The following is a 22,516-nucleotide window of genomic DNA, read 5'->3' as shown; positions in this document are numbered from 1 at the left end:
ATAATATTATTATTACCAATATCGAACATCTTTTTCTCCTTTTTTTTAACTGATTTATTCATTCATTTATTCATTCATATTTTTTTATTCAAAATCATAAAAAATGTAGAAAATTCATACTTATCTTAACTTAAAATGTAGTAACATTTATCAAAATACTTACTTTATAAATACTTACTTATTTTTTTATTCAAAATCATAAAAAATGTAGAAAATTCATACTTATCTTAACTTAAAATGTAGTAACATTTATCAAAATATTTACTTTATAATTCTCAATCATTGATTATTAATGATTCATTGTTTCTTCATTGAGGCCATTTCAGGAACTGGTTAACTTATTCCTGACCAAGCTTTAATAGCATAAGTTTCATTTAGGGAATCCATGTCGGCATCAGTTAATAATCTATTCATGAAACGTTCAATTACGTTCAGAATTTGCCTATTTTGGCCTTATCTGAGTCCTGAAAGCATGTCTATTTTGGAACTCATGCTTGGCTCTAGGGCCATTACATAATTAATTTCTATTTGGGTAGCGACCACGGCATGTGTGTCGCAACTTTTTCGCAACGTTGACGATATTACACACCACCTTCACCTATCAATATACTTTCTCCGCTTTGGCGCCCTCGGGATATCATCGAGTTGCCCGCGGTGCTGCTCAATGTAGCGTTACGTGTAATACCTATAATTTCCGGAGACAATCGAGGCGGAATCTCTTGTCGTCGAAAGCACACAACGACGAAAGCGACGATAGGATCTTCGTCGATGAGGTGGCGGAGAGGGAGGATGGCAGACGCGTAGTAAAATTATCTTCGCTCTGTCAGCTTGCGTGCGAACGAAACGAAACGCTGAAAAGAAGAAAGACGTCGCCTGCTCCGTCACTAATTGGCGGGAATGACGTATGAGCCTTATAATTGGTCGAACGAGGGGTGGACCGCACGATAGAGGACCCTCGTGTCTCGTTTCTCACCGTCCTCCGGAAAGATTTTTCAGCTTTCCTCGCCCATTCTCGCCGAGGCGTTGTCGAGACCGGATCTCTCGTCCTCTGACTTCGTCGCGACTCTCGCGAGCTCCTAGTTTACCGGGGATTTCATTCCGGAAGGACGATCGCACGATTCTCGATCGCTATGTTTCCTCGTTCCACGCGGAGCGACAATAAACGTTGAGCCCTCCTGCCGGTTATGTCCCATTCTGCGAGAGTTTATTGTCCTTTTTTAGTCGTCCTGTTTTCTTTCTGACCGAGACATTAATAGGCGCGTTAACATTCCGCTGAAATCCTCGCTCACAGCATGCCTTCCTGCCGGGGAAACGGCTGTCCCGACGCGAATTTACGTCCCGCTCGGGCATTATCCTCGATCTCCTTGGATGAGAACTTACGATCGCGGTGAGGACCCCATCAGAGACCCTGATCCTTTAGTCGCTTTAATTCGATGGCGTCACAGTGGCGAATGGACGCATTCCCGCTTCCTATGGAAACCGGTGCTCATGCTTCAACCGTGAACATGATCCTGGAGATCTTTCCCCTTTTCCTCGTCTCACCGTAGGATATAGAGCGCCTCGAATCGCTGTCTATGGCGTTTTTCTTTCTTTATTTAATACGAAAACCACATTTCGTTCGTTATTCTCCATTTACGATCGCAATTGGATCAATTAAGGATATATTGAATTTCTTCTGTGTCTTCCTTTAAATCATCATGTAAATCACTTATTGCAAATCAATTTCTCGAGAGATAGACAAAACATATCCGCCACCTGAGTCTCGCATTGGCTTTTGGCAGGATATTCGGACGTTCTTCGTCAGAATGCTTCTTCATATCGTAAGAAATCTAATTTGATTTCCAATCTTCTACTCGAGTCAAAGTTTTGATCCTACTTTCAATCTCACTATTCCATTCAACACCTATTTGATGCTAAGGAAAGAGTAAAAGGAAATTTCAGATATAATTAGAGTCAAATTAGGAGTCAATTAAATTAAATTATTATCATTAGAATTAAATTTACTATTACTTATAGTTCCTATTGCGTTGTAGAATTTAATAATAATAGATTTAATAATAAGGCCAAAATTTTTACTCGAGTAGAAACACATTTTTTAATATTTTAATTTTCTTAAAACGAACCTTACTACACACATACACCGCTTAGACTCCAAGTTGCCGGTCTGAAATGAAAAAAGCGCGAAACCCTTGGAGCAGGAGCCGTAACTACGACAACTGACCGGCAAAGTGACGTCTAAGGGTATGACCGTTGGCGACTCACCGAAATCACCGTCGACGCATTCATCCCCTTCGTTCTTTCGATCGTCCTTAACGCGATGGCTTCATGGTGGCTGCGACGCGTGGTCACCTCGACTTGCACCGTGAATCCGTCGTTCTTCGCCGAAATTTAAGGCGTCACGGTGCATCGCGCCGCAAGACCCCCTTTTGCGAGGTCGCGGCGAGAAGCGCGAGCCCGAAAGGCGAGAATCGCGACAATAAGTCAGTCTGGAATCCCTATCGACTCGTAACGTTCCCTGGCACGGCCGTCGTGTTTTATCACGGAGGTCGTTATACTATAGTTTCTGCTTCCCTTAATTCTTCCTCCATCACATAAAGATAAATAACTGAGAATCCGCCTAACAAAAGTAAATAACCGAGTTTTCTTTTGAATTCGTAAATTCGATTTCCTATCGATTCTCTTTCGATTCGTAACGTTCCCCAACACGGCCATCGTGTTTTTTTATTACAATAGAGAGGTCGTTGAATCGTTGTACTATAGTTTCTCCTTCTCTTAATTTTTCCTCCACCACATAAAGATAAATAACTGAGAATCCGCCTAACAAAAGTAAATAACCGAGTTTTCTTTTGAATTCGTAAATTCGATTTCCTATCGATTCCCTTTCGACTCGTAACATTCCCCGGCACGGCTGTTGTGCTTTATCAGAATAGAGAGGTCGTTGAATCGTTGCACTATAGCTTCTCCTTCTCTTAATTTTTCCTCCACCACGTAAACATAAATAACTGAGAATGTGCCTAACAAAGATAAACAACCGAACTCTCTTTCGAATTCTCGAATTCGATTCTGAGAACATTCTCCTCGCCGTCTTTAATGTTACCACGACGATATACAACCCGTTCGCTTTGATCTCACTTACCGTTGCCGTGCGGAAGATACGAAGGTCTGACCTGGCACAAACTAAAACGCAATATGCACTCGATGCGATCGCGCACCGACGTGAAACAGCGATTTTACGCGTCCATGGCGCGCAGTGGCGCAAGGTGGTGGCCGAACACGTCCGACGGAGGTGAGGAGACATAACTAGGTCCGAAAATATGGAAATGTTATGGAAAAGAAGTCGGACGACGTTTCCACGTGCTCGGACCTCGGCACATGTGGAAACGATTCCTGGGGCCGATCGTCTTCGTCACGGTGGTCGAAAACCGCGCAGATGCGTGGCTCTAACGCGACCCCTCCTCGCGTTACAGAACGTTGGACACTCATCAAGCCCCCACGGCGTGCTGCCTGAGTCTCGGGCTCATGGAACACTTCTCATGGGCGTCTCCGTCGTGTCCACTTCGCCTGCCTCTCGAAATCGCGCTGGATAGTTTAAGACATCGATCTTCACGCAGAGATAATTGCTCCCTTTAATTTCAAAAGTCAGATGTATGAGATATGTAAGATATATGTAAACAAGCTGTCTGATGAAATTTAATTAAAGTGAGATAAATATGGGTCTTTAAGAGCCATTCGCGGTTGTTTGCCGCGACATTAAATTTTATGGACAATAATAACGGTTGACGTTACATTTTATGGACAATAATAACGATTGACAGTGCTAAACGCACGTGACCAATTATCTCCGGCACGCAACGAATTAACCTTCCCCGTTAAATCGACTAATTATTACTAATATTAGTGATAGCCATTCCCCATCTCAATTAATTGTGTTTTTTATTCTTTTTTTTCTTTTTATGATTTGGCAATCAAATTTTGGATTAAAACACTCATTCATGGTGACTTCACCCGCGACGTCTCGCGAAAACGAGGAATTCCAAGTCGCCAACTGAATTTCCATCGATCCTCCTCAGCAATCTGTCTCTTTTTTCCTTTGGGCTGCCAACAACATCCGTATCCACACGACCCTGCGACAGATTTACGAGCATGTTGCCATGTCCTTGTTTATATCCTCGCGTATCCTGACTCAGCGCCGAGAGTCGACGAGCTGGTAAGAATTTCTGGCCAGGGGATTCCCGGTTCGTGCGCGATCGCGTAGCTCTCGCGAGAAAATGGGCAACAAGAGCGAGCGACAACGACGACGACGACAGTAGCTTTGCAGAACAAAAGTGTTGGATGGGACGTGGGGACACGGAGTCGACGCGGGTGTCATCGCGCGGGAACGACGGCTGAAACACGGCGAAGGGAACGCGTTCAGGCCCGCCTAATAATTCTCCGTGGGCGACGCGCGACGTGTACTTGTCACAGCGTCGCGACGCGCGCGTCCGTCTCGTCGCGGCTGCAACAGCGAGGATGGTCGCGCTCGCCGCTCGCTCGCGGCTTATCTCTTCTTCGGGACGGCGAAAAGAAACGCTCTGTCTAAGGGGTCGGTAATCTTGAGAATTTCATGTACATTGAATTCCGGTGATTTCAATCGGGATATAGCGGGATTCGTCATGAACGAATTATGAGCGAACGCTCTCGGTCAAAGCGCCTTGTCTTCTCCTCTGCAACCCACGTGACGCGATTTCTTAGACAATCGTGGCCATTTGCAGAGGAAGTTATATCGCTGAATTCCTTCATCGCTTAAACACTTGAGAGACATGATAGTAACACGTTATTTGAACTACCGTCTATTTCTTCGTTATATTTTGAAAATGTCACAAAAGAGAGCAAAGCAATGAAGTTTCTTAAGGTCATGAGACCGTTTTGCATAGCTAATCATGTACGATATTGGCTACGTGAGATCTAAACAAATATTTGATTACTCAATTTTCATTAAAGATTCGAGAAATTTTCAAGATAGCGCAAATCCGTTTGCAGATTCTTATTTTATTGCGCTATTATCTTATAACTGAGATTTTTCCATTTTCAATAAGAGTTGCGGTAATTCGAAATTGTCTGGGTCTAACAGGCCCAGATTGTACCGTATATCCCAAAAGATATGATTACACGCGGAGAGTCAAAGATGAACCAAGAAACATCGATCTTAATTGATTCGTTTATTACTTTGATCCGTTTATTACTTAGAAATGTATCCTTTGTTCTAAATTTAATCCCGTACATACAACACAGATTTGAATATCATAGTATATGCATATTTTATTATGAAAGTATCATAGCTTAAATGTAATCACGTATCACAATATCGTAGATTCAGCTCCGCGGGGATTTCCGTCCGTTATCTACGGCAGCATTTGAGAATGTTAACGCTAAACTACCTTAAAGCTCTTCTGTCGGGGCACCTGTTCTCAGGAGATGGCGCATAAAATTCTGCTCACACGACATTCTGTACATAAAACGCTATCTTTGCGCCGTAACGAGGTTATTCGTGTCTCCTATGAAAAATAGGCGAACGCGATGGGAACGATACGGCCCCTCCGGCGTAGGATTACAGACCCAGCACGCCTCTCGCCATTCGGAAACCTGCTGACGAAATTGTCCTCTGAGCGATGGTGGCGTTAAGTGTTCATTAATTGAACCGAATCGCGCCCTGTGTAGAGCACGATCAGCTGTCGGCACTCTGTCCTCCAGCTTTTAACGCACTTTCGGTCGTTTCGCGCCGTAAAATTACCTCCTCTCTTCTTCTTACTTCTTCTATATCTCGCCGAACGAAACCCGCTCTCGTGAACGAGAGGGTGCGGTAAGAGTCTTTCACGAGCGAGCTCGCGAGCGTACGATTCACTTGCGTCGACGGGATCGCGTTTGCTCGTTCTAATTTTCCAAGTTTAATTGCAACAGTCAATCTCGCGTTATTTTTAACTACATGAGAATATTATAGTCTTTTTCTTCATATAAATCCTTTTAAATTTTGTTGAACTTGTGTTGTATTCACTGTTTTTAGCGGTGTAGGAATAGATTGTCAGTAAAGTCTTGTTGAAATTGAATTATACAATTCAACTAAAGACTCTTACCAAGGAACAGTAAATTTCATTAGAAAAACAGAAAATTTTTTAATAATTTTATAATAATTTTAATTTATAAAATAGAAATAGTACACATAGAAAATAAAAGAATAAATTGCTGCAGAATACCGATTTATTCCTCAGCTGCAAAATTTTATAATAACTTTTATTATATAACTCTCTGCGTGTGTGTATATGGCGAACCACATCATTGAAGTTTATTTTCCAATTTTTGCATCGAATGAAGCCACTCACGCGTTCGTCTTCTTTTAGTGTGTAATGAAAAGGATATAAAAAATAAGAGAGTTCGATTGAAGAATTTTGTTTGCTCGCGTAATATGACATAAAATTACTTTGATTCGTTGTTACATAAAATTGCTTCGTCTCCTATTAATACTCGGACCCATTAATCTCTCGAAGAACGGGACTTGAGTGCGACATCCTACTAAAAGATCCTAAAAATATTTTTATTGCGCTATAAAATTTCACTCACTGGTGTGATCTCGTCTCACCCCGTAACGTTATACTTTCGAAAAAAATATCGTGATTCGCGCATCGACCAAGTGCGCTTGGAAGAGAGGAAGTGTAATTAATCACGTTAATTTGCTGACTCAGCAAATTCTCGATTTCAGAAAGTGAAGATCGAAAAGACAATTCTTTAGAAAGGAAAACCCTGAAATCCTAAACCTTCTTCTTTCAAAGTGTGTTATGGAAGAGAAAAATTAAGAAAACCGTGATATTGATACGAACAACGCACAATAATAAACGACGCTTCATAAAGCATTCATTTCAAAACTTATAATAATTGTTACGTTTTTTTAAAACTTGAAATATCTTACATGAGATATTCAGATTCAGAATTCAACATGAATTTTTCACTTATATCACGGTTACAAATGTATAATTAATAATACATATAATTTATAATTATAAATAAAACTCACATATATATCGTATGAATGAATTGAAGAGCTCTAACTTAATTCAAAGCGTGTATTAATAATTATTACTTGAAACTTATCGCAAGTCAGATACTCAGATTTAAATTTGTAGTGAGATGAGAATTTTTCAGTTAAATCGAGATTATAGATTTAAATGTCATAATTCTGTTGAAAAACTCGAATCCTACTCTAAATAAATATATAAAAGCCATATTAATAATTGTTACTTGAAACTGGTCTCGAGTGTGAGATATTCAGATTTGAATTTAGAATTTAAGAATTGCATGTGTGCGTGAATTTTTAGTTGAATCTCGGTTACAAATATTTCACTCTGTCACGTATATCACATGATTCAACTAAAGAACTCAGATTTAACTGTAAATTCCGATCTAAATATTTAACGTTGAAACAAGTTTCAACGAGTACAGATAAGAGATTAAAGTTCGCAGCAAGGTCTGTCGTTAATCGGGAAGCATGATGATCGTCCGCTCGGTGCTCGCTCTTTCTGCACCATCCGGAATCAACCGATACTGTGTATCGGACATTGTCGGGGTTACTCGACACCCTTGTGTAACGAGATGCCAGCCGCCACGTACAGTGCAAGGAGAGAGATGTGAAGAGGAGGATGATGAAGGGAGGACCTGTGTTCTGGTTTATAAGAATTGCCGCTGGAACATGTCCTTGAAAGTGGAAACCGCCGGGGCGCCGGCGCTCGGTCGTCGACTGTCGTACATCACCGCTAACGCGTGATTTTTCTCGTTAACACGTTAACAGTGTGACACATGAGGTGTCGCACGATCAACGATTTATGTGTATCGCTCCGTCCCGTCGAACTTCCGCGAGATTTGACACTTTCGTGTTGGTTATTGAGGTCCTCTCTTTTCGTCCCATCGACGAACCCTGGCAAATGATTCGACAGTCAATTTCACTTTATTTTCAAAAAAATATGGTTGCGTATTTTTTTAAAATAATTTTTTCATTCTTTGTTCGGACAGAGTCTGAAATTGGTCCTATACGTTGTTGTTCAATTTAAAAGTCTATGGCCCGTGTGTTGATAGTTGTCACTTAAAACTTCTCTCATATGAGACACTCAGACTTTTATTCAGATCCAGTTGAGTTATGATATAAGATATAAATGTCTAGAGTTTCCAGTTGAGTTATGATATAAGATATAAATGTCTAGACACTAATAACACGGACATAACCTTGGACTTAACCCTGAGCATTTTTATTGTTTTAGTCTTTTTAAATATAAATATTTAAACTTTCAATATAGATTACATAGATATATATTCTATATAATAAAAAAAGAGTTTAAATATTCCTACTCAAAAGTCAAAATAATAAGAGAACCTAGAGATAGGTATCAGAATTAGTGTGTGTTATTAGTATTCAGACATTGGTACTTTTACCTTACGTGATACTTTTATCCATAACCGCAATTCTATTGGAAAACTCTCATCAAATTCTGAATTTAGAAAATGTAAATAGTTCATCTGAGATGAGTTTCACAAGTATAATAATAACTATTATAACTATTATTAATACTACGGGTCTCCTTCATCTTCCATCTCTCGTCGATTTACTTACGCACATGCATCTGCGTCTCTCATCGGCCAAATCTCTTCTTGACCAAGTATCCAGAGTCTTTCGGATTTTATTAAAAAAAAAACAGAAAATATCGTAAATATGAGAAAATTATTGCGCACAGGGTTATATCGCTGGATCGACTTGCCGATAAAAATAAATCGATTGCCTCACCGTACGCGCGCTCGGTGCGTCGCGGCGTTTCTCGGTAAAAAAGCGCGTGCACTTACGTCCCTTCGCTTCCGAGCTCTCTCGATCTGCGTAGCCGTTTAGAAACCAATGAGCTTCTAATGAAGGTGGAGCTTGCTGCGGAAATCTCCACCTACTCTTAAAACGCTCTATTTCCCTCCGCTCGTCGGCGAAGAGCGACGACACAGACCGAGAGAAGATTGAAGAGAACGAGGGAACACACACGAGAGAGAGAAAGAAAGAGAGAGGGACAGAGAGAGAGAGAGAGAGAGAAAGAGAGAGAGAGGCCGATGAGGACCTTTAAGTATGTCTTAACTCGGCCAAGTCAGTTGGCATCCCGCCGCCCCGAGCAAAATGACGCTTTCATTTTCGAGCGTCTCGTTTCCCGCAGCGATCTCGCGACCGAGCATCACGATCGACGCGTCGTAACGATGTCGTCGTCGTTGTCGTTGTATCTCTAAGCGGCCTGGAAGAAATTGTGAACTTCAGGATTACGTCGTGCATGTGCGCTCATAACGCGAACCTCAACGGTGTGTATGTACGCGCACGTATTCTTCCTCTGTCTCTCTCTCTCTCTCTTTCTGTCTTTCTATCTCTCTCCCTCTCTCTCGCTCTTTCACGAGTTGGGCCAGGAACGTCAGGTCTGGAAACGCAGGAAGAACTCTTGCCAAACTGTTCGCTCGGTGAGATAAAAATTCGTCCGAGAGGAAGTCACGCGAGAGTACGAGCGGAAATTTAGCCGATTCGAGGTCTCAGGTACGTCGGAAGATCTAATGGCCAAAGTTGCAAGCAGACGAGATATTAATGAAACCGAACAGAGACCATCGACTGATGGGAATCCGTTTACGGTGTAATTATGCGTAATAAGTGACCGAGCAAACCCCGATTTGCGAAAGCTCGTTCTCAGAACGGGGTGAGAATCGGCCAAAGTGAGATCGCGACATTTGACGCGTCAGAGACGCTTTGTGTCCTCCTGACGATCATTGATTTCATCGTGCAATCGCACCAATATCGGTCGCAATTAAGTAGCAATTTTTTATAATTGCACGCACTGAGAAAAAATACTTGAAAATTTATTTATGGAATACAAGGCTGATTTCGATTAACTAAAGCTTACTTTTGTGAGATAAAGTTGGTTTCTGTGAAATAAAGTTGATTTCTGTGAAATAGAGTTTATTTCTGTGAAATAAACATTTGTCCCACAAATAATTGTGCAAAGACTTTTTCAACAGTGGATCAATTACATCGAACGGCTCTTTCTTTCTGAACAAATAGAATATGGAATAATGGGCCAAAGATTACACGTCGGCGAGGGGAACAAACGTGAAAAATGGCCTACTTACGATAATATTTTCGCGAGTGACGACCGCAAAAAGCTGAGGTGTCGATTCGTGGCCGTCGTCGCGCGATAAAACGTCAATTGACGGGTGGTGCGCCACGGTTTGCGGGTTAATAAGCTTAATCGGCACTCGATGAGAATCGCCTCAGCTAGACTATTATTGGTAGCCTAACGTAAAATTCAAACACGCGCCATGGGATCCCTTCGCGAATCTATCGTTGCTCCAGAAAGATTTAATTCGCAATGAGCATTTTGCCGGCACGCGTCACCGCGAGCTCAAACGCTCGAGACGAAACTGAGTATCGGCCGTCGCACTTTCTCTCCGAAATTCTAGACTAACAATTCGAACGACCCAAATGAAAGATTCGGCCAAGATCGACTGCGCGAACAATTAGCGGCTTCGGGAAGTATTTGCGCACATAATTGGCCGGCGACGAATTCTCTTCTCCAACTGAAGCGCGGCACACCGCGACGAGATCCGCGACAAATCGCGATCGATCGGCGCGCACGCACGGACCTTCGCCAAGCATCGCGCGTGCGATCGGCTGATCTGACAGCGCCCGCCATTAAATCGAAATCGACACGCGCCGGGGCGGCCTTTTCGGCGCGGCGACACGGCCGAGATACGGACAAGTTTCGAACGGCGGGCTGCCGCGCACTTTGAAACCGCTGGCACGTGGCCCTAATTGCGCCGTCACGCTCGAGCTCGGAAACGCTTCAATTAACATTTCCCGAGACAAATTACGCATAAACGTGCCGCGCTTCTACGTATCTCGCGCGTCGCCAGAAATAATTGTCCTTTAACAACCTGGAGTGTTTGTTAAATCGATAGGAGCATTTTCTCTTTTCCCTCCTCCGCGCTTTCGCGGGTCGGTGGAGACTTTCTTCCCCGAATAACGAAGAATGCGCTACTTTCTTTTCTTTTTCCGAAATGCGAGGGGATTTGCGAGGAACAGCACGCGCGAGCACGCGTTCCGCGAGCGCTCGAGTCGTCTCCGAGTTTTCTCCCGCGCACGGTGTTTATATTATAAATATAATATTTCGCTGGAGTACACGTCGAAAATAGAGTGATACAAGCGTGTTCGTCGCGACGCGGCGGCGGTACGTCTCTTTCTCTCGGGACTCTCATCTCGCGACGGCGACGCATCTTCGCTTATTTCGCGTCATCCACCGGCGTAGAGTCCGCGAATTGGCTCGTGCGAAGTGCCTTCTCATATTTTGAGTTTCTACAATCCCGAGCCCCGCTAATATTAAGTTTCTGGCTGATATTCCGAGGTCCCAGCACTGAATAATCACGTCGCGTGAAATTAAACCGCGACTCCGGTTACGCGCGCGCGCACTCGTTTCTCTCGAACTGGTGCGTTCACGATGTGACGAACCATTTTGTTGCTTTTTTCACGTTGGCAATTTTTCTTCTTATTTACCGCAATATACCGAGTCCCGCGACATATTATCTCGACGACATGTGAGAATGTAACGCGACGGAGAGGCTGGGAATTTCGCGCGCGCGCGCGCGCCAGAGATAGAAAGAGAGAGAGAGAGAGAGAGAGAGAGAGAGAGAGAGAGAGAGAGAGAGAGAGAGAGAGAGAAAGAGAAGAAACTCAAACGTGAAGAGAGAACAATTCGCGCGCATACGTGACGCTGCTCCAACCTTAAATCACCTTCCCTCGCAGGTGAGATTTAAACGGAGCGCACGATCCGAGACGGGATGCCCGCGTTGCGAAAGCGGCCGGCGATATAAATACGCGGAGGGACGCGTTAAAAAATTAAAGAGCCCGCCTTCGTGACGAGGGCGGAGGACTTGGCAATGAAATCTTGGTATTGATTGTCATGCCAGCGTGAGAGGAAGAGGAAAAAGGCGCGCCGAGAGCGAGGAAAAATGTTAGGTGTGGACGCGGAGCAGCAGGGCGCGAACAACGGCGTGATAGTGTCGCAGCTCGCGAATTCGCACGCGCCGCAGGACTTCACGGTCTCGCGCCTGCTGTCCACGCCGACGCACTCCTTGGGTAAGAGAACAAGTCGTAAACATTATAAAACGGTGTGAAACAATTGGAGGTGTATATTATGAAGATACACTGAGAAAAAAATTATATTATCCACGATTAAAATTATAAAATCCACGAATATTTCTTTGATAGTTGCCATCAACATATTTATTTAAATCTACATTCTTTTTATTTGAACCAAATATTGTTTATTTAAATCAGGTAAACAGTATTTCATTTAAATACAGAAAATGTAGATTTAAGTAAATATGTTAATGGCACCCGTCAAAGGAATATTTGTTGATTTTAATATGATTTTTCTCTCAGTGTAGAGTAGAAATATTATAGAAAGATAACACAATTGAAGCCAAACTTTACCAAACTTTGATGATCATGCGCGATCTAGTCTCTATGACTTATTATAAGCACGAATAAACAAGTACTGGTCACAATATAATTTGTTTTCTCGTATTTTCAAATAATATAGACTCGTATTAATAGACGGTGCTTGAGACTTATCCCACGTGAGGCACTCAGATCTGAATTAGATAGAATGAGATTTAGATTTGAGTTTCTTATCTGTATTACATAAAATATATGTGACATATTTGTAATTGCGATTCAGCTGAGAAACTCGCATCTAACTGTAAATTGAAGTCTGAGACAAGTTTCAAGTCTGAGACAAGTTTCAGAATTAATACAGATCTACATCACGCATGATCAACGGGTTTGCTTCTTACTTGCCCTTTAACTTATACCATTAGAATCTTTTTCAGAGCCTTGTCGTTTATATTGGTCATAAAAACATATCTGTTAGATGCACCAGCTAAGAATTATATTCTTGCTTTTCTTTTTTCCCTCCGATGGGATCAAACTGAATAATTAATGTACATTTCACGATTAATTGATTAATCCTAAGATTTGCAACACGCGAGTGGAATATATTATACAGTATGCTCTAAACAATTCGATGTATATTTATATATAAACCGAAAGGAAGAATATTTAAGTAATAAAAATATACATTTTCTTAAAACTTAAAGTTTTTATGAAAGCAATTGTTCATTCTATTTAAATAAAAGAATTTGGTTTAAAATAAAAGTGTTATTAGTACTCACTGAATAAACATTTTTTATTTTTTAGATATTTTTTCTCTCAGTGTATATATGTATGTGGAAATTTTTTAAGAAACTTCTTTCTCCTTCTCTTTTGATTGTGTTATTAAAAAAGATTAGATCCAAAAATCGTTCCAAAAGTGTTCTTTTATATTTTACGATGTTACCTGATTTTTATTTGATATTTCGTTTATATTGAAAATATGTGCACTTGACGAAAGTTTTAATGAAGTATCTGTGGCTTTGTGATTAATCCCAAAGTTTTTCCCACATTTGCATCCTGCAAATGTTACTCCCAGAATCGATATCCGCGACGAGTGATCTCATCGTCCCCCCGGCGTTTAATCCGCGGCTCACGACGCACTTGATTTCATCGAAATCGCGCATTTCCAGTCATGCTGCTCGCATTATGCCGCTTTGATGAACGCTCAAGTATAGTGGAGTCATTCAAAGAATGACCGCGCTTGTAGCCGAGACCCGCGTGCTCCTTTTTTCTCCCTTTTTCCTCTTTTTTCGGCACAGACCGTCGTATCGCGAGCGGCATCTTCGACGCTCGTTTCGGTACGGCGGATCGTCGAGAAATAATTTCGCATTCTTCTCGTGGTAGCGTTTTTGCGCGCGCAAGATGTAACTCCGGAGTGTGATCGACATGCCTCCATTCCGTAAAGTGAGGGGGCTTCTCTCACCAGTTAGGGGAATTGGCTTTACAGTTTCCCGTGAAATATACAAATATATAATGTAGAAAAAGACTCGTCAAATTGTCTTGAAAGATATAAACAAATTGTACAATTATCTAATGCACATAATAATACAAATACATGACGCGAGAGTAAACAATATTTGTTCCTTCATATTTTTGGTCATATTTTTGGTTTATTCATACTTTTAATATTTTTCTTCTAAAAATATTTATAGAATAATATTACATTAAGAAAAATTTATATTTTATAATAATCTCAATCAACAGGAAAATCAATAATAACTGTCATCGCAGATGACTGCTTCGTGGGAGCATTTATTTATGGTATTTATTTATAATGTTTGCACAGATTGTAGCGAGACCACCTCTGCTGCTGGCAACAGACGACCCAGGAGAAGCAGAACGACCTTCTCGGCGCAACAGTTGGCCGCGTTGGAGAGAGTGTTCGAGAAGACGCATTATCCTGACGCCTTCGTTCGCGAGGAGCTTGCGACTAGAGTGTCCTTAACGGAAGCCAGAGTACAGGTACAATTCAAGATAAAACATGAAATATCTAATATTTCAACGTTCTAATATTTTAAACCCCTAATTGCGCAAGATTAATCACATAAAAATCATTATTTGAACTTTCGGATAGTATAGATTCGTTTTTAATAACCATTGTCTGTGAACGCCAGACAGGAAAAGAAACTTTAAACGTCTTTCAGACCTTTGCATTATTTGAAGGGGCATTCATTATTTGAGAAATCAAATTCAAAGAGAGAATATAAAAAGTACGGGAGTGAAAAAGATCATTCGAATTTGCTTGTTCCTCGTGATTGTCATCCTCGCCGACGCGGTATCCCGCGCGAGGGATGGCAGAATGTGGCGGAACGATAAACCGCCTCGAGAGACATATGCACGCGCATGCACACATCACGAGTAAGCAACCGAGCAAGCAACCAACTAACCAGCCAACCGATCAACCAGCCGAGCCACCGAGCCAGCGGACTGCTCTTTGAAGCCGTCTTCCACTCGGCAGGCGAGAAGACCGGCCGTCCGAGAAAGTATCACGATGCGCACATGTGTCACGAACGCGGCATCAGTAATATGAGAGAAAGAAGGACGAAGAGGCAAAGGCAGAAGAAGAAGTAGGAGGAGGAGAGGCAGGCGGAAGGTGGAGGTCGCGGACAGCTAGGCAGAAAATCGGAGGAGACAGGTTGTCAGGGCGAAGAGCTATGATTAGCCGGCCAACGCGCGCGTCTCCTCTTCGCATCTGCGGCTGCGGCCGGCCGCCGCTGTCGCCGTCGCCGTCGCCGCCAACGTGCGTGCATTGAGAGGAGCACGTGTGCGTGTCGCGTTACGTTGCGTTGCGTTGCGTTGCGTTGCGTCGCGTCGCGTCGTCGTCGTCGCTCGGTCCGTGCCGTGCACGTCTGTCTCTCCTTCTGTCTGTCTGTCTGCTTCGGCGTCGGCTGCCAGGAGCCGTCACGCTGGTCTCGTCTTCGGCCGTGTGCGCCTTCCGCCGAGTCCTTCCGCCTTGCTCTTTATGCCCCTCACGCAGCATCTTCGCCTCTCCAACCTCTCCGAAACCGCGACTCATTTGGTGCTCTGCAACTTTGCAAAATTGGGAAATCTGCACATTTAACCCTTTGAACCCTAATTTCCTAGAATGTTACTGTATTTTGCCTGGGTTTCCAGGTAAAAAAATGATACTGTTAAATTCGTTTCTCAAATTACTTCATAAATCATTAGAACCAACATCAGTAAATGCAATTTTTGCACTAAAAATACTTCCAATTCTGCGAATTATACATATTTCAAAAATCTGCAGTGAGAAGATATCCCGTCTATAGTAGGATGACGAATTCAAAGGGTTAATGAAGATTTTTATTGTATATGAATTACACCAAAGTTTGTGCGTCCACTGACTATTTACCCAAAGAAAAAAATGCCACGCTGTAGATTTTTAAGATAAAAGGAAGAGGAACGTTGATTTTGAGACAGGGTCAGCGGCGGATTAGCGTCAGGTCCGAAGATTTTTAGTCGGAATAACGCGTTTCTGCTCGCGGAGCATGTCGTTTGAGTCGGATTTATTTGTCTTGCTTTAAGGCCAGCTCCACTAGAGTGACGTGAGACGAAGAACATTGACATCATCAGGATACATCGGATATTCAAAGATTCTTCATTGAAGAGAGATGTTTCTATAAGAAGGCGCGCGCGATTCATTTTTCTCGAGAAAGCCGGCGGCAGAAAGCTGTGTGCTCTCTTTATCGGGCAGATTTAATTATACGGAACCGAGGAGGCATCCTCTTTGAGTCGGATTTATTTACCTTGTTCCGGTCTTCGACTCGTAGCTCGTATTAATCGAAGAAATCGGCACGTTCCTTTGAAAGAACTCAACTTGCACACGATCGCGGCAAAGTAATGATGTAATAAAATGTATACGTATTGCAACTAAAGGACTCCAACCTAGTAGACTCAGTAAATAAGCACGGGACGAAATTGTTCATGTTGATGCGATTATTTTCCAACTTAAACTATCTGAAGCCAACCCGAATTGAGTTCAATACTTTGACAATCGCATCAGTCACAGAGAAAGGTTCACCTGCCACCAATAGATTTCGAGAAATCTATTTAGAACTATTTAGAAAAAATTATACGAATACAATATTATAGCTTTTCTCATTTTAGATTTTACCATGTTTCTAATCTTTTAGATTTTACCATGTTTCTAATAGTGCAGGAATAGACTCACTAAAATTCACCTAAAGAACATAGTAAATCTATCACATTCCAATTTTTAAAATATAAATATAATAAAGCAAAAATGTGTGTGTAAAAGAGAGACGAGCATACTTTTTATACATAATCCTAAAATCTATCTATAAAGACAGGAAGTATATAAATACTCCTTATATTATAATTGCAATTACCATAATTATATGCTATTTATTACCGAAAAATTAGAATCAACTAGTCATTATCGGCAAACGTTTTTTTTATAAGGCAAACCAGCTGGTCACGCGCACGTGACAGCGGCCGTCAAAGTGTCAAGAGCGAAATAAATCCACTTTTCTCCGGATAACGAGCAACGCAACTGACCACATGATTTGTGCTCATAGGTGTGGTTCCAGAACAGACGAGCAAAGTTCCGGCGAAACGAGAGGAGTTCGGCCCTGAGTCGCGGCGTCTCCACCGGCAGGGAGATGGAGACCGCGTTGCCGTTGCGTCCCATCAGGCTGTCGCACTCGCAGCACGCGGAGAGCAACGCGGCGGAGCAGCCGTCTCAGCCTCCTCCGCAGCCGCAGTCGCAGCCACCGCCGCCGACGAACGCGGCAACGACGGCCGGCTTAACGACGCAATACCCTTACGGCGATTATTGGAGGGCGGCGGCGGCGGCGACGACGACGCAGCACTATGCGGTACAAAGCGCGACCAGCGGCTGTCACGGCTTTGCCAACGGCGGCTTGGCAAACGTGAGCCTGCCGCCGCCGTACCATCACCATCACCATCATCATCATCAGGCCGATCATATCCATGGTTCGCCGCTCGACGGGCCCGCCGTGAACAGCCTGAGCGCCCTGAGACTGCGGACGCATCCTTACGGCGCGACCTACCCACCGATGCACGCGAGCATGTGATGTATCGTTATCCTTGACAGAGTCCTCGAGAGAATCCTTGGGAGTCCTCTCGAGAGGAGAACACGGCGCGACCAAGAATACCTGGACCATCGAGGAAATCCGACGGAAGTTGCGTTGTTTTGAACTGCTGCAGCCCTCAGAGGCTTTATTGGGAGACTCGCACGCCGTCCTACAGAGGTATTTATGGATGTTTTATCCTCGATTTTGAGACCAAAGATAAGTTTGTGCGGTTGTAAATTCGCGCGTGTATCATCGATAGTCCAATAAACGATCCCGTCGAGGATCCAAGTCGATCGCGATGTGCCATACAGCGCGCATCGAAACGTGCATTGAGGTGTGCGAGGCGATAATTCGAACGACTGACTATCGCTGTCGATGTGAACGTAAAACACAAACGCCCAAACGTTGATCGTATGTGCCTTGATGGATGATCATTATTATTAAGTGTAAGTTCTGAACGCACACAGGGTAACGAGTAAGTAATTCGTAGCGCTTCCCTTCTCGCCGATCCGCCGGCATAAAATGACGACGTCTTGAATCACGAGAGAGAAAGTGTATCGGAAGAACATCGTATTAATTAAGTTAACGCAGTATACATAGGAAGCGTTATTCTACAAAGTTGCGGCCTTACACATACACAAATGTATACATGTAGCGTGTATAGATATAACGGTAATAGATAATGATAGTGCAATATATTATAAAAAAACATCGAAGTCAGAGAACGTTCACGAGGACGTTTTGTCTCTTGATACATGTAATAGGAAAAGTACAACGTACAGATATACGTAACAAATACTTGTATATAGATATATGTACACATATCGAAATATTGGCACAGGATTAGAATATAGTCAGTTTGCGTACACATTGGTTGCAATCGCATCTCGTCTCTTTCGTAAATTCTGAGGCCCGTAGTAATTACTTGAAACGTCTCTCAAATGAGATATTTAGATTTGAATTCAGAGAAACAGTTTCGCTGTTGAATCGCGATTACAATTATATAAATGTCACACATATATATATCATGATTCGACTGAAAAACTTGGACCCAACTCTGAGTAAAAATCTGAGTATCTCACATGAAACAAGTTTTAGGCGATAATTGTTAATACAGGCCCGAGACGCGTTACTCTCAATCCTCAGCAGGTACCACAAGACATCTTGGACACCATGACGTATACACGTTATTTAAATTATTGTTAAAATTTTAAAAAATCTTACACACGAAGTGATATGATTAAAATGCTCCCTTAAAGATACTTCGAGTTTAATCATCTCTGTTTTTCTTTTTTTAAGGATCGTATAGATTTTGGTTCGAGTTACGGTAAAAGCTTAACGTTTATGATATCCGTTGAGGTTTGAGCATATATGATGTTAGATCGTTAAATTCAATACGGTGGACGTGCCAAAGCGACACAACCGTTCAGAAGGCGGCTGAAAGACGTACATGAGATGTGTGAAACTTCATTAGACGTCTGCCAGGCGCCTCTTAAAGAACATTTTCACAATGTCTCGACGGTTCATGTCGTTTTGGTCTTGGAAATTGAGGACCCTGAAATTATGGCACAACTTCAATATCGTGTATACAAAAGTCAACGTTTCTATCTTCTCGACTAGTCGCTCCATCACTTCAACGTACACTTATAATCACATTGCGCTCCCCGTCACTATACTGTTACTTGCACGTTCTGCACAACGTTGCTCCAATCGAGCTTGGAGGGCACCAAGTAGAAAGCAGGCGCGATTTTACTGCCGCAGGGGCATTGACTGCCGGCGATCCAGCTGTACGAGCCGAGCTTCGTGTTGCATTTAGGACAATTCAGCTTGCCCTCCACCGCGTGCGTGATGTCGGGCATCCAAGCAAGCGGCTCAACGAAGTAGATCTTGTTGCAGAGCTCGACACGCGCCGCTGCCGACTCGTCCCTCTTCTGAAGCGGTTTGTCGCAGTTCTCAGCGACAGCGGCGTCCTTCGCGCCGCTACTACTGATATGACGCCAGATTTGTTTCTCGCGTGGCGCATGTGGCAAAATGTTACTGGCGCTGGCGACGATGCGACGGCATTTCTTGCAACGGTAGACCGTCGGTTCGGGACGCACCGTCGTCAGCGCCGGATCAGGCTTCACCAGGTCGATGCAGCTCTGCGGCAAGATACGCGCCTTGCGAACCTTATCGGCTGCGATCTGCAGCCGATACATCTTGAACTGCACGTTGCTACTGTCAACGCCGAAACCCATGTCCTCGTAGAGGCGTAGCTGTGCCACGAAGCCGGGGTTCGGCGCGACGAAGCGTCGCTTCGCCTTCACCGCGTGAAACACGTCCGTGAAGCTGCTCTCATGCTTCTTCATTATGTAAGCGATCACGACAGTGGCGGACCTCGACATGCCGAAGTAGCAGTGTACCAATACCCGACCGTTGGACTCTATGGCACGGTCGATGAACTCATACGAGTCCTCGAAGTATGTGAGCAAATCTTCGCGTGGCATATCCGTCACTTGGATATACTTGGTGATCAAGTTAGGCAGGCGATCCTGGATCTTCCTCGGCAATGGGCACGAGTCCACCGTCAGTATATGAGTTATCTCAACTTCCTTCAGCCAATCAATGTCTGTGGCAGCTGTGAGATTGCCCAGGAAGAGACCAGGTTCGATCTCATCAAAGCTGCAAGGTCCGGCATCAAAGTCCTCCCTCGTCAGCTTGTTCAAGTCGTTTTGTGTAGTCATGTTTAATTGACACCCTGCAAGCATAAATAAAGCTACGACAGACATCTCTAAAATTCAAGTCTTAGAGAACTAAATCAGGAACTAATTTATTCATCATGTATACAAAATAATTTATATTGGTCATTAAATTTGGATTGATTTGGAAAGTAGTTACATGGAACTTTAAGGAGTTTATTCGCACCAAATATGTATTTTCAGAACATCTAAGAGACAATAGTACATCAAGGAAGCTATCCATAAATTTACTATTCATTGAACAAATTACACTTTTATATATTTATTTCACTATTTAAATAAATATTAATTTGAAACTAATTTTATAATACTACCACATTTCACTCAGTTATGCTCAGTACGCTATTCAAAATATAAAACAGCAGTTTTCTGGTCTGCAATTGACTATTGCACAAAAACAGTATAGTGAACATTTTCTTTTCTTCTATAGAGTTCTTTAATATATAACATTTATAATAGTAAATGTTTTATTTAGATGGTACCATTTTTTGCAATATTATATTGGAATAATAGTTATCTATATTGCTTCTACTTTAAGGGTTACATATGCAGGATAAAATTGCAATATTCAGTATCAAATTTCTTATGAATGATGCAAACAAATCGCATGAAATTTTAACTACAAATGTTTTATTGCAATAAAAGTTATATTACATTTTTGTATAATTTTTAAGTATTTTAGTATAAATGAATAAACTCCTTAAATAACTGTCTCGATTTTGCTACATTTAGTCCTGATAGTAGTTTTCTATAATTCTTATTCCATGTTTATATCAAAATTATATTTTTGTGTAACTACGAATAAACTCAAAATATACTTTTAAATATTAAATATGAAGAACTACTAAAAAAACAGAGCATGTAAAAGTTGTTATTTGGAAGATCTACTTTTGATAGCAATCAACAATATTATACAACCTTAATTATACACAACTGAGAATTGTTGTTGAAAATTATTCCAACCAGATAATGTTTCTTTTCAGTAGATACATATTATAACTTTGTTTGATGTAAAATATGTAATCTTAATAGAGATGAAGTATACGATTGGTTATCACTGAATAATGCAATGAACAATCACAGGCACAAATCAATATTTGTAAAATATAAAACAAACTTGCCTGAACAAAGAAAGGGTTATCCTTGCCGACAAAAACATACAATATCAATGGCCATCAAATCTACTTTGGAATCATGCCTTGTAGAGGGACATTACGCCGTTCATTTAACTCACTTGCTGCGTGGAATTTAATTTAAAATATCTCGGGCAATAATAATGACACACATGTGTAATATTGTGCGTGCCACTTTAACAATTGTCTAGGAAGATGGATTTCACTTAAATCCAAAGTGATCTTGGAAAATTTTGTCATATTTCACAATGTAACCGACGATGCGCATTCCAACATGTGTCACAATTACAGGTGGGCAAACGATATGCGGACCGTTCAATTGAATCGGCTCGCATTAAACAATAGAGAGAAAGTACATACAGGAAGAACTGTGGTTCATCAGCTCAGTAGCTCACTCTACCGGAGCTTTTGGTGATTCGGTTCTAGAGAGCAGACTCGACGGTTCGTTCTCTGCTTCACTTTAGACCGGGAATACACAGGAAAATTTTTGAAATAAAACTTAAGGTGCGGGTCTCAATGGCCTGGTTTACATCGTGCACTTGATACGCGTACTAAATAGTAACTTTCTATTAGATAATCTTAATATCGACAATGCATATTAACAGAGACGCATTCTATCAATACAATTTTGTTGATAAGTATTATACCAGCTTAATATAACGTTGTTTATATATATCGTCGATATTAAGATTATCTAATAGAAAGTTACTGTTTAGTACGCGTATCAAGTGTACGATGTAAACCAAGCCAATGATTAAGTTTATACGACAGCTTAAAACCGGTTTAGTAACAACCGTATTTAGTAAACTCTCGCATCCGATTGGTATATTCTTTTACATCTAAAAATATACTCCAATCAGATTCAAGAATTCACTAACTACGGTAGTTACTAAACCGGTTTTAAGTTGCCGTGTAAACTTAGTCAATGTTTACGGACCATTGAACCCGCACCTTTATGCCCGTATTCATAGTCCTTGTCCACAACTTTGCTTAAAATATAAGCTGTAAGAAATTGACCAATCATTGTCAATTTTTGGAAGAATAATCGGCTGTAGTTGGTCAATTTCT

General features: G+C 42.0%; 2 protein-coding genes and 1 long non-coding RNA gene across 9 annotated transcripts; 1 reads left to right on the top strand and 2 right to left on the bottom strand.

Annotated features, from left to right (window-relative positions):
- Positions 1-6,343: 6,343 nt before the first annotated feature.
- Positions 6,344-10,302, bottom strand: LOC116842100. The gene is made up of 3 exons (XR_004377677.1): positions 10,162-10,302; positions 8,633-8,689; positions 6,344-7,942 (listed from the first exon to the last, which is right to left on the bottom strand). It is a non-coding gene; the product is annotated as an uncharacterized LOC116842100 (long non-coding RNA).
- On the top strand, positions 9,135-18,839 carry LOC116842099 (paired mesoderm homeobox protein 2B-like). 6 transcript variants are annotated; one of them, XM_032810819.1, is made up of 4 exons: positions 9,135-9,348; positions 11,995-12,163; positions 14,307-14,482; positions 17,059-18,839. In XM_032810819.1, exons 2-4 carry the CDS (start codon positions 12,037-12,039, stop codon positions 17,575-17,577), a joined length of 822 nt encoding a protein of 273 aa, XP_032666710.1. In that variant the 5' UTR covers positions 9,135-9,348; positions 11,995-12,036; the 3' UTR covers positions 17,578-18,839. The 6 variants fall into 6 exon arrangements, with proteins under 6 accessions (XP_032666710.1, XP_032666707.1, XP_032666709.1 ...); XM_032810816.1 differs by having other exon boundaries at positions 11,831-12,163; XM_032810818.1 differs by having other exon boundaries at positions 9,135-9,352; positions 11,831-12,163.
- Positions 18,256-21,776, bottom strand: LOC116842098 (dual specificity protein phosphatase MPK-4-like). 2 transcript variants are annotated; one of them, XM_032810812.1, is made up of 2 exons: positions 21,437-21,776; positions 18,256-20,314 (listed from the first exon to the last, which is right to left on the bottom strand). In XM_032810812.1, exon 2 carries the CDS (start codon positions 20,298-20,300, stop codon positions 19,248-19,250), a length of 1,053 nt encoding a protein of 350 aa, XP_032666703.1. In that variant the 5' UTR covers positions 20,301-20,314; positions 21,437-21,776; the 3' UTR covers positions 18,256-19,247. The 2 variants fall into 2 exon arrangements, with proteins under 2 accessions (XP_032666703.1, XP_032666704.1); XM_032810813.1 differs by having other exon boundaries at positions 21,550-21,776.
- Positions 21,777-22,516: the final 740 nt, after the last annotated feature.

Source organism: Odontomachus brunneus, unplaced genomic scaffold (assembly GCF_010583005.1).
Source record: "Odontomachus brunneus isolate Ranch 3 - 2012 unplaced genomic scaffold, Obru_v1 Obru_scaffold_021, whole genome shotgun sequence".
Lineage (NCBI taxonomy): Eukaryota > Metazoa > Arthropoda > Insecta > Hymenoptera > Formicidae > Odontomachus > Odontomachus brunneus.
Note: the sequence above shows the minus strand (reverse complement) of the source record. Positions and strands in the feature narration are given on the sequence as shown.

Bases quoted from the DNA above. Each gene is read 5' to 3' on its own strand.
- LOC116842099 (XM_032810819.1), top strand. From the start codon at position 12,037: ATGTTAGGTGTGGACGCGGAGCAGCAGGGCGCGAACAACGGCGTGATA. The intron at 12,164-14,306 runs GTAAGAGAACAA...ATGTTTGCACAG, and splicing joins CACGCCGACGCACTCCTTGG to ATTGTAGCGAGACCACCTCT. The intron at 14,483-17,058 runs GTACAATTCAAG...TTGTGCTCATAG, and splicing joins TAACGGAAGCCAGAGTACAG to GTGTGGTTCCAGAACAGACG.
- LOC116842098 (XM_032810812.1), bottom strand. From the start codon at position 20,300: ATGACTACACAAAACGACTTGAACAAGCTGACGAGGGAGGACTTTGAT.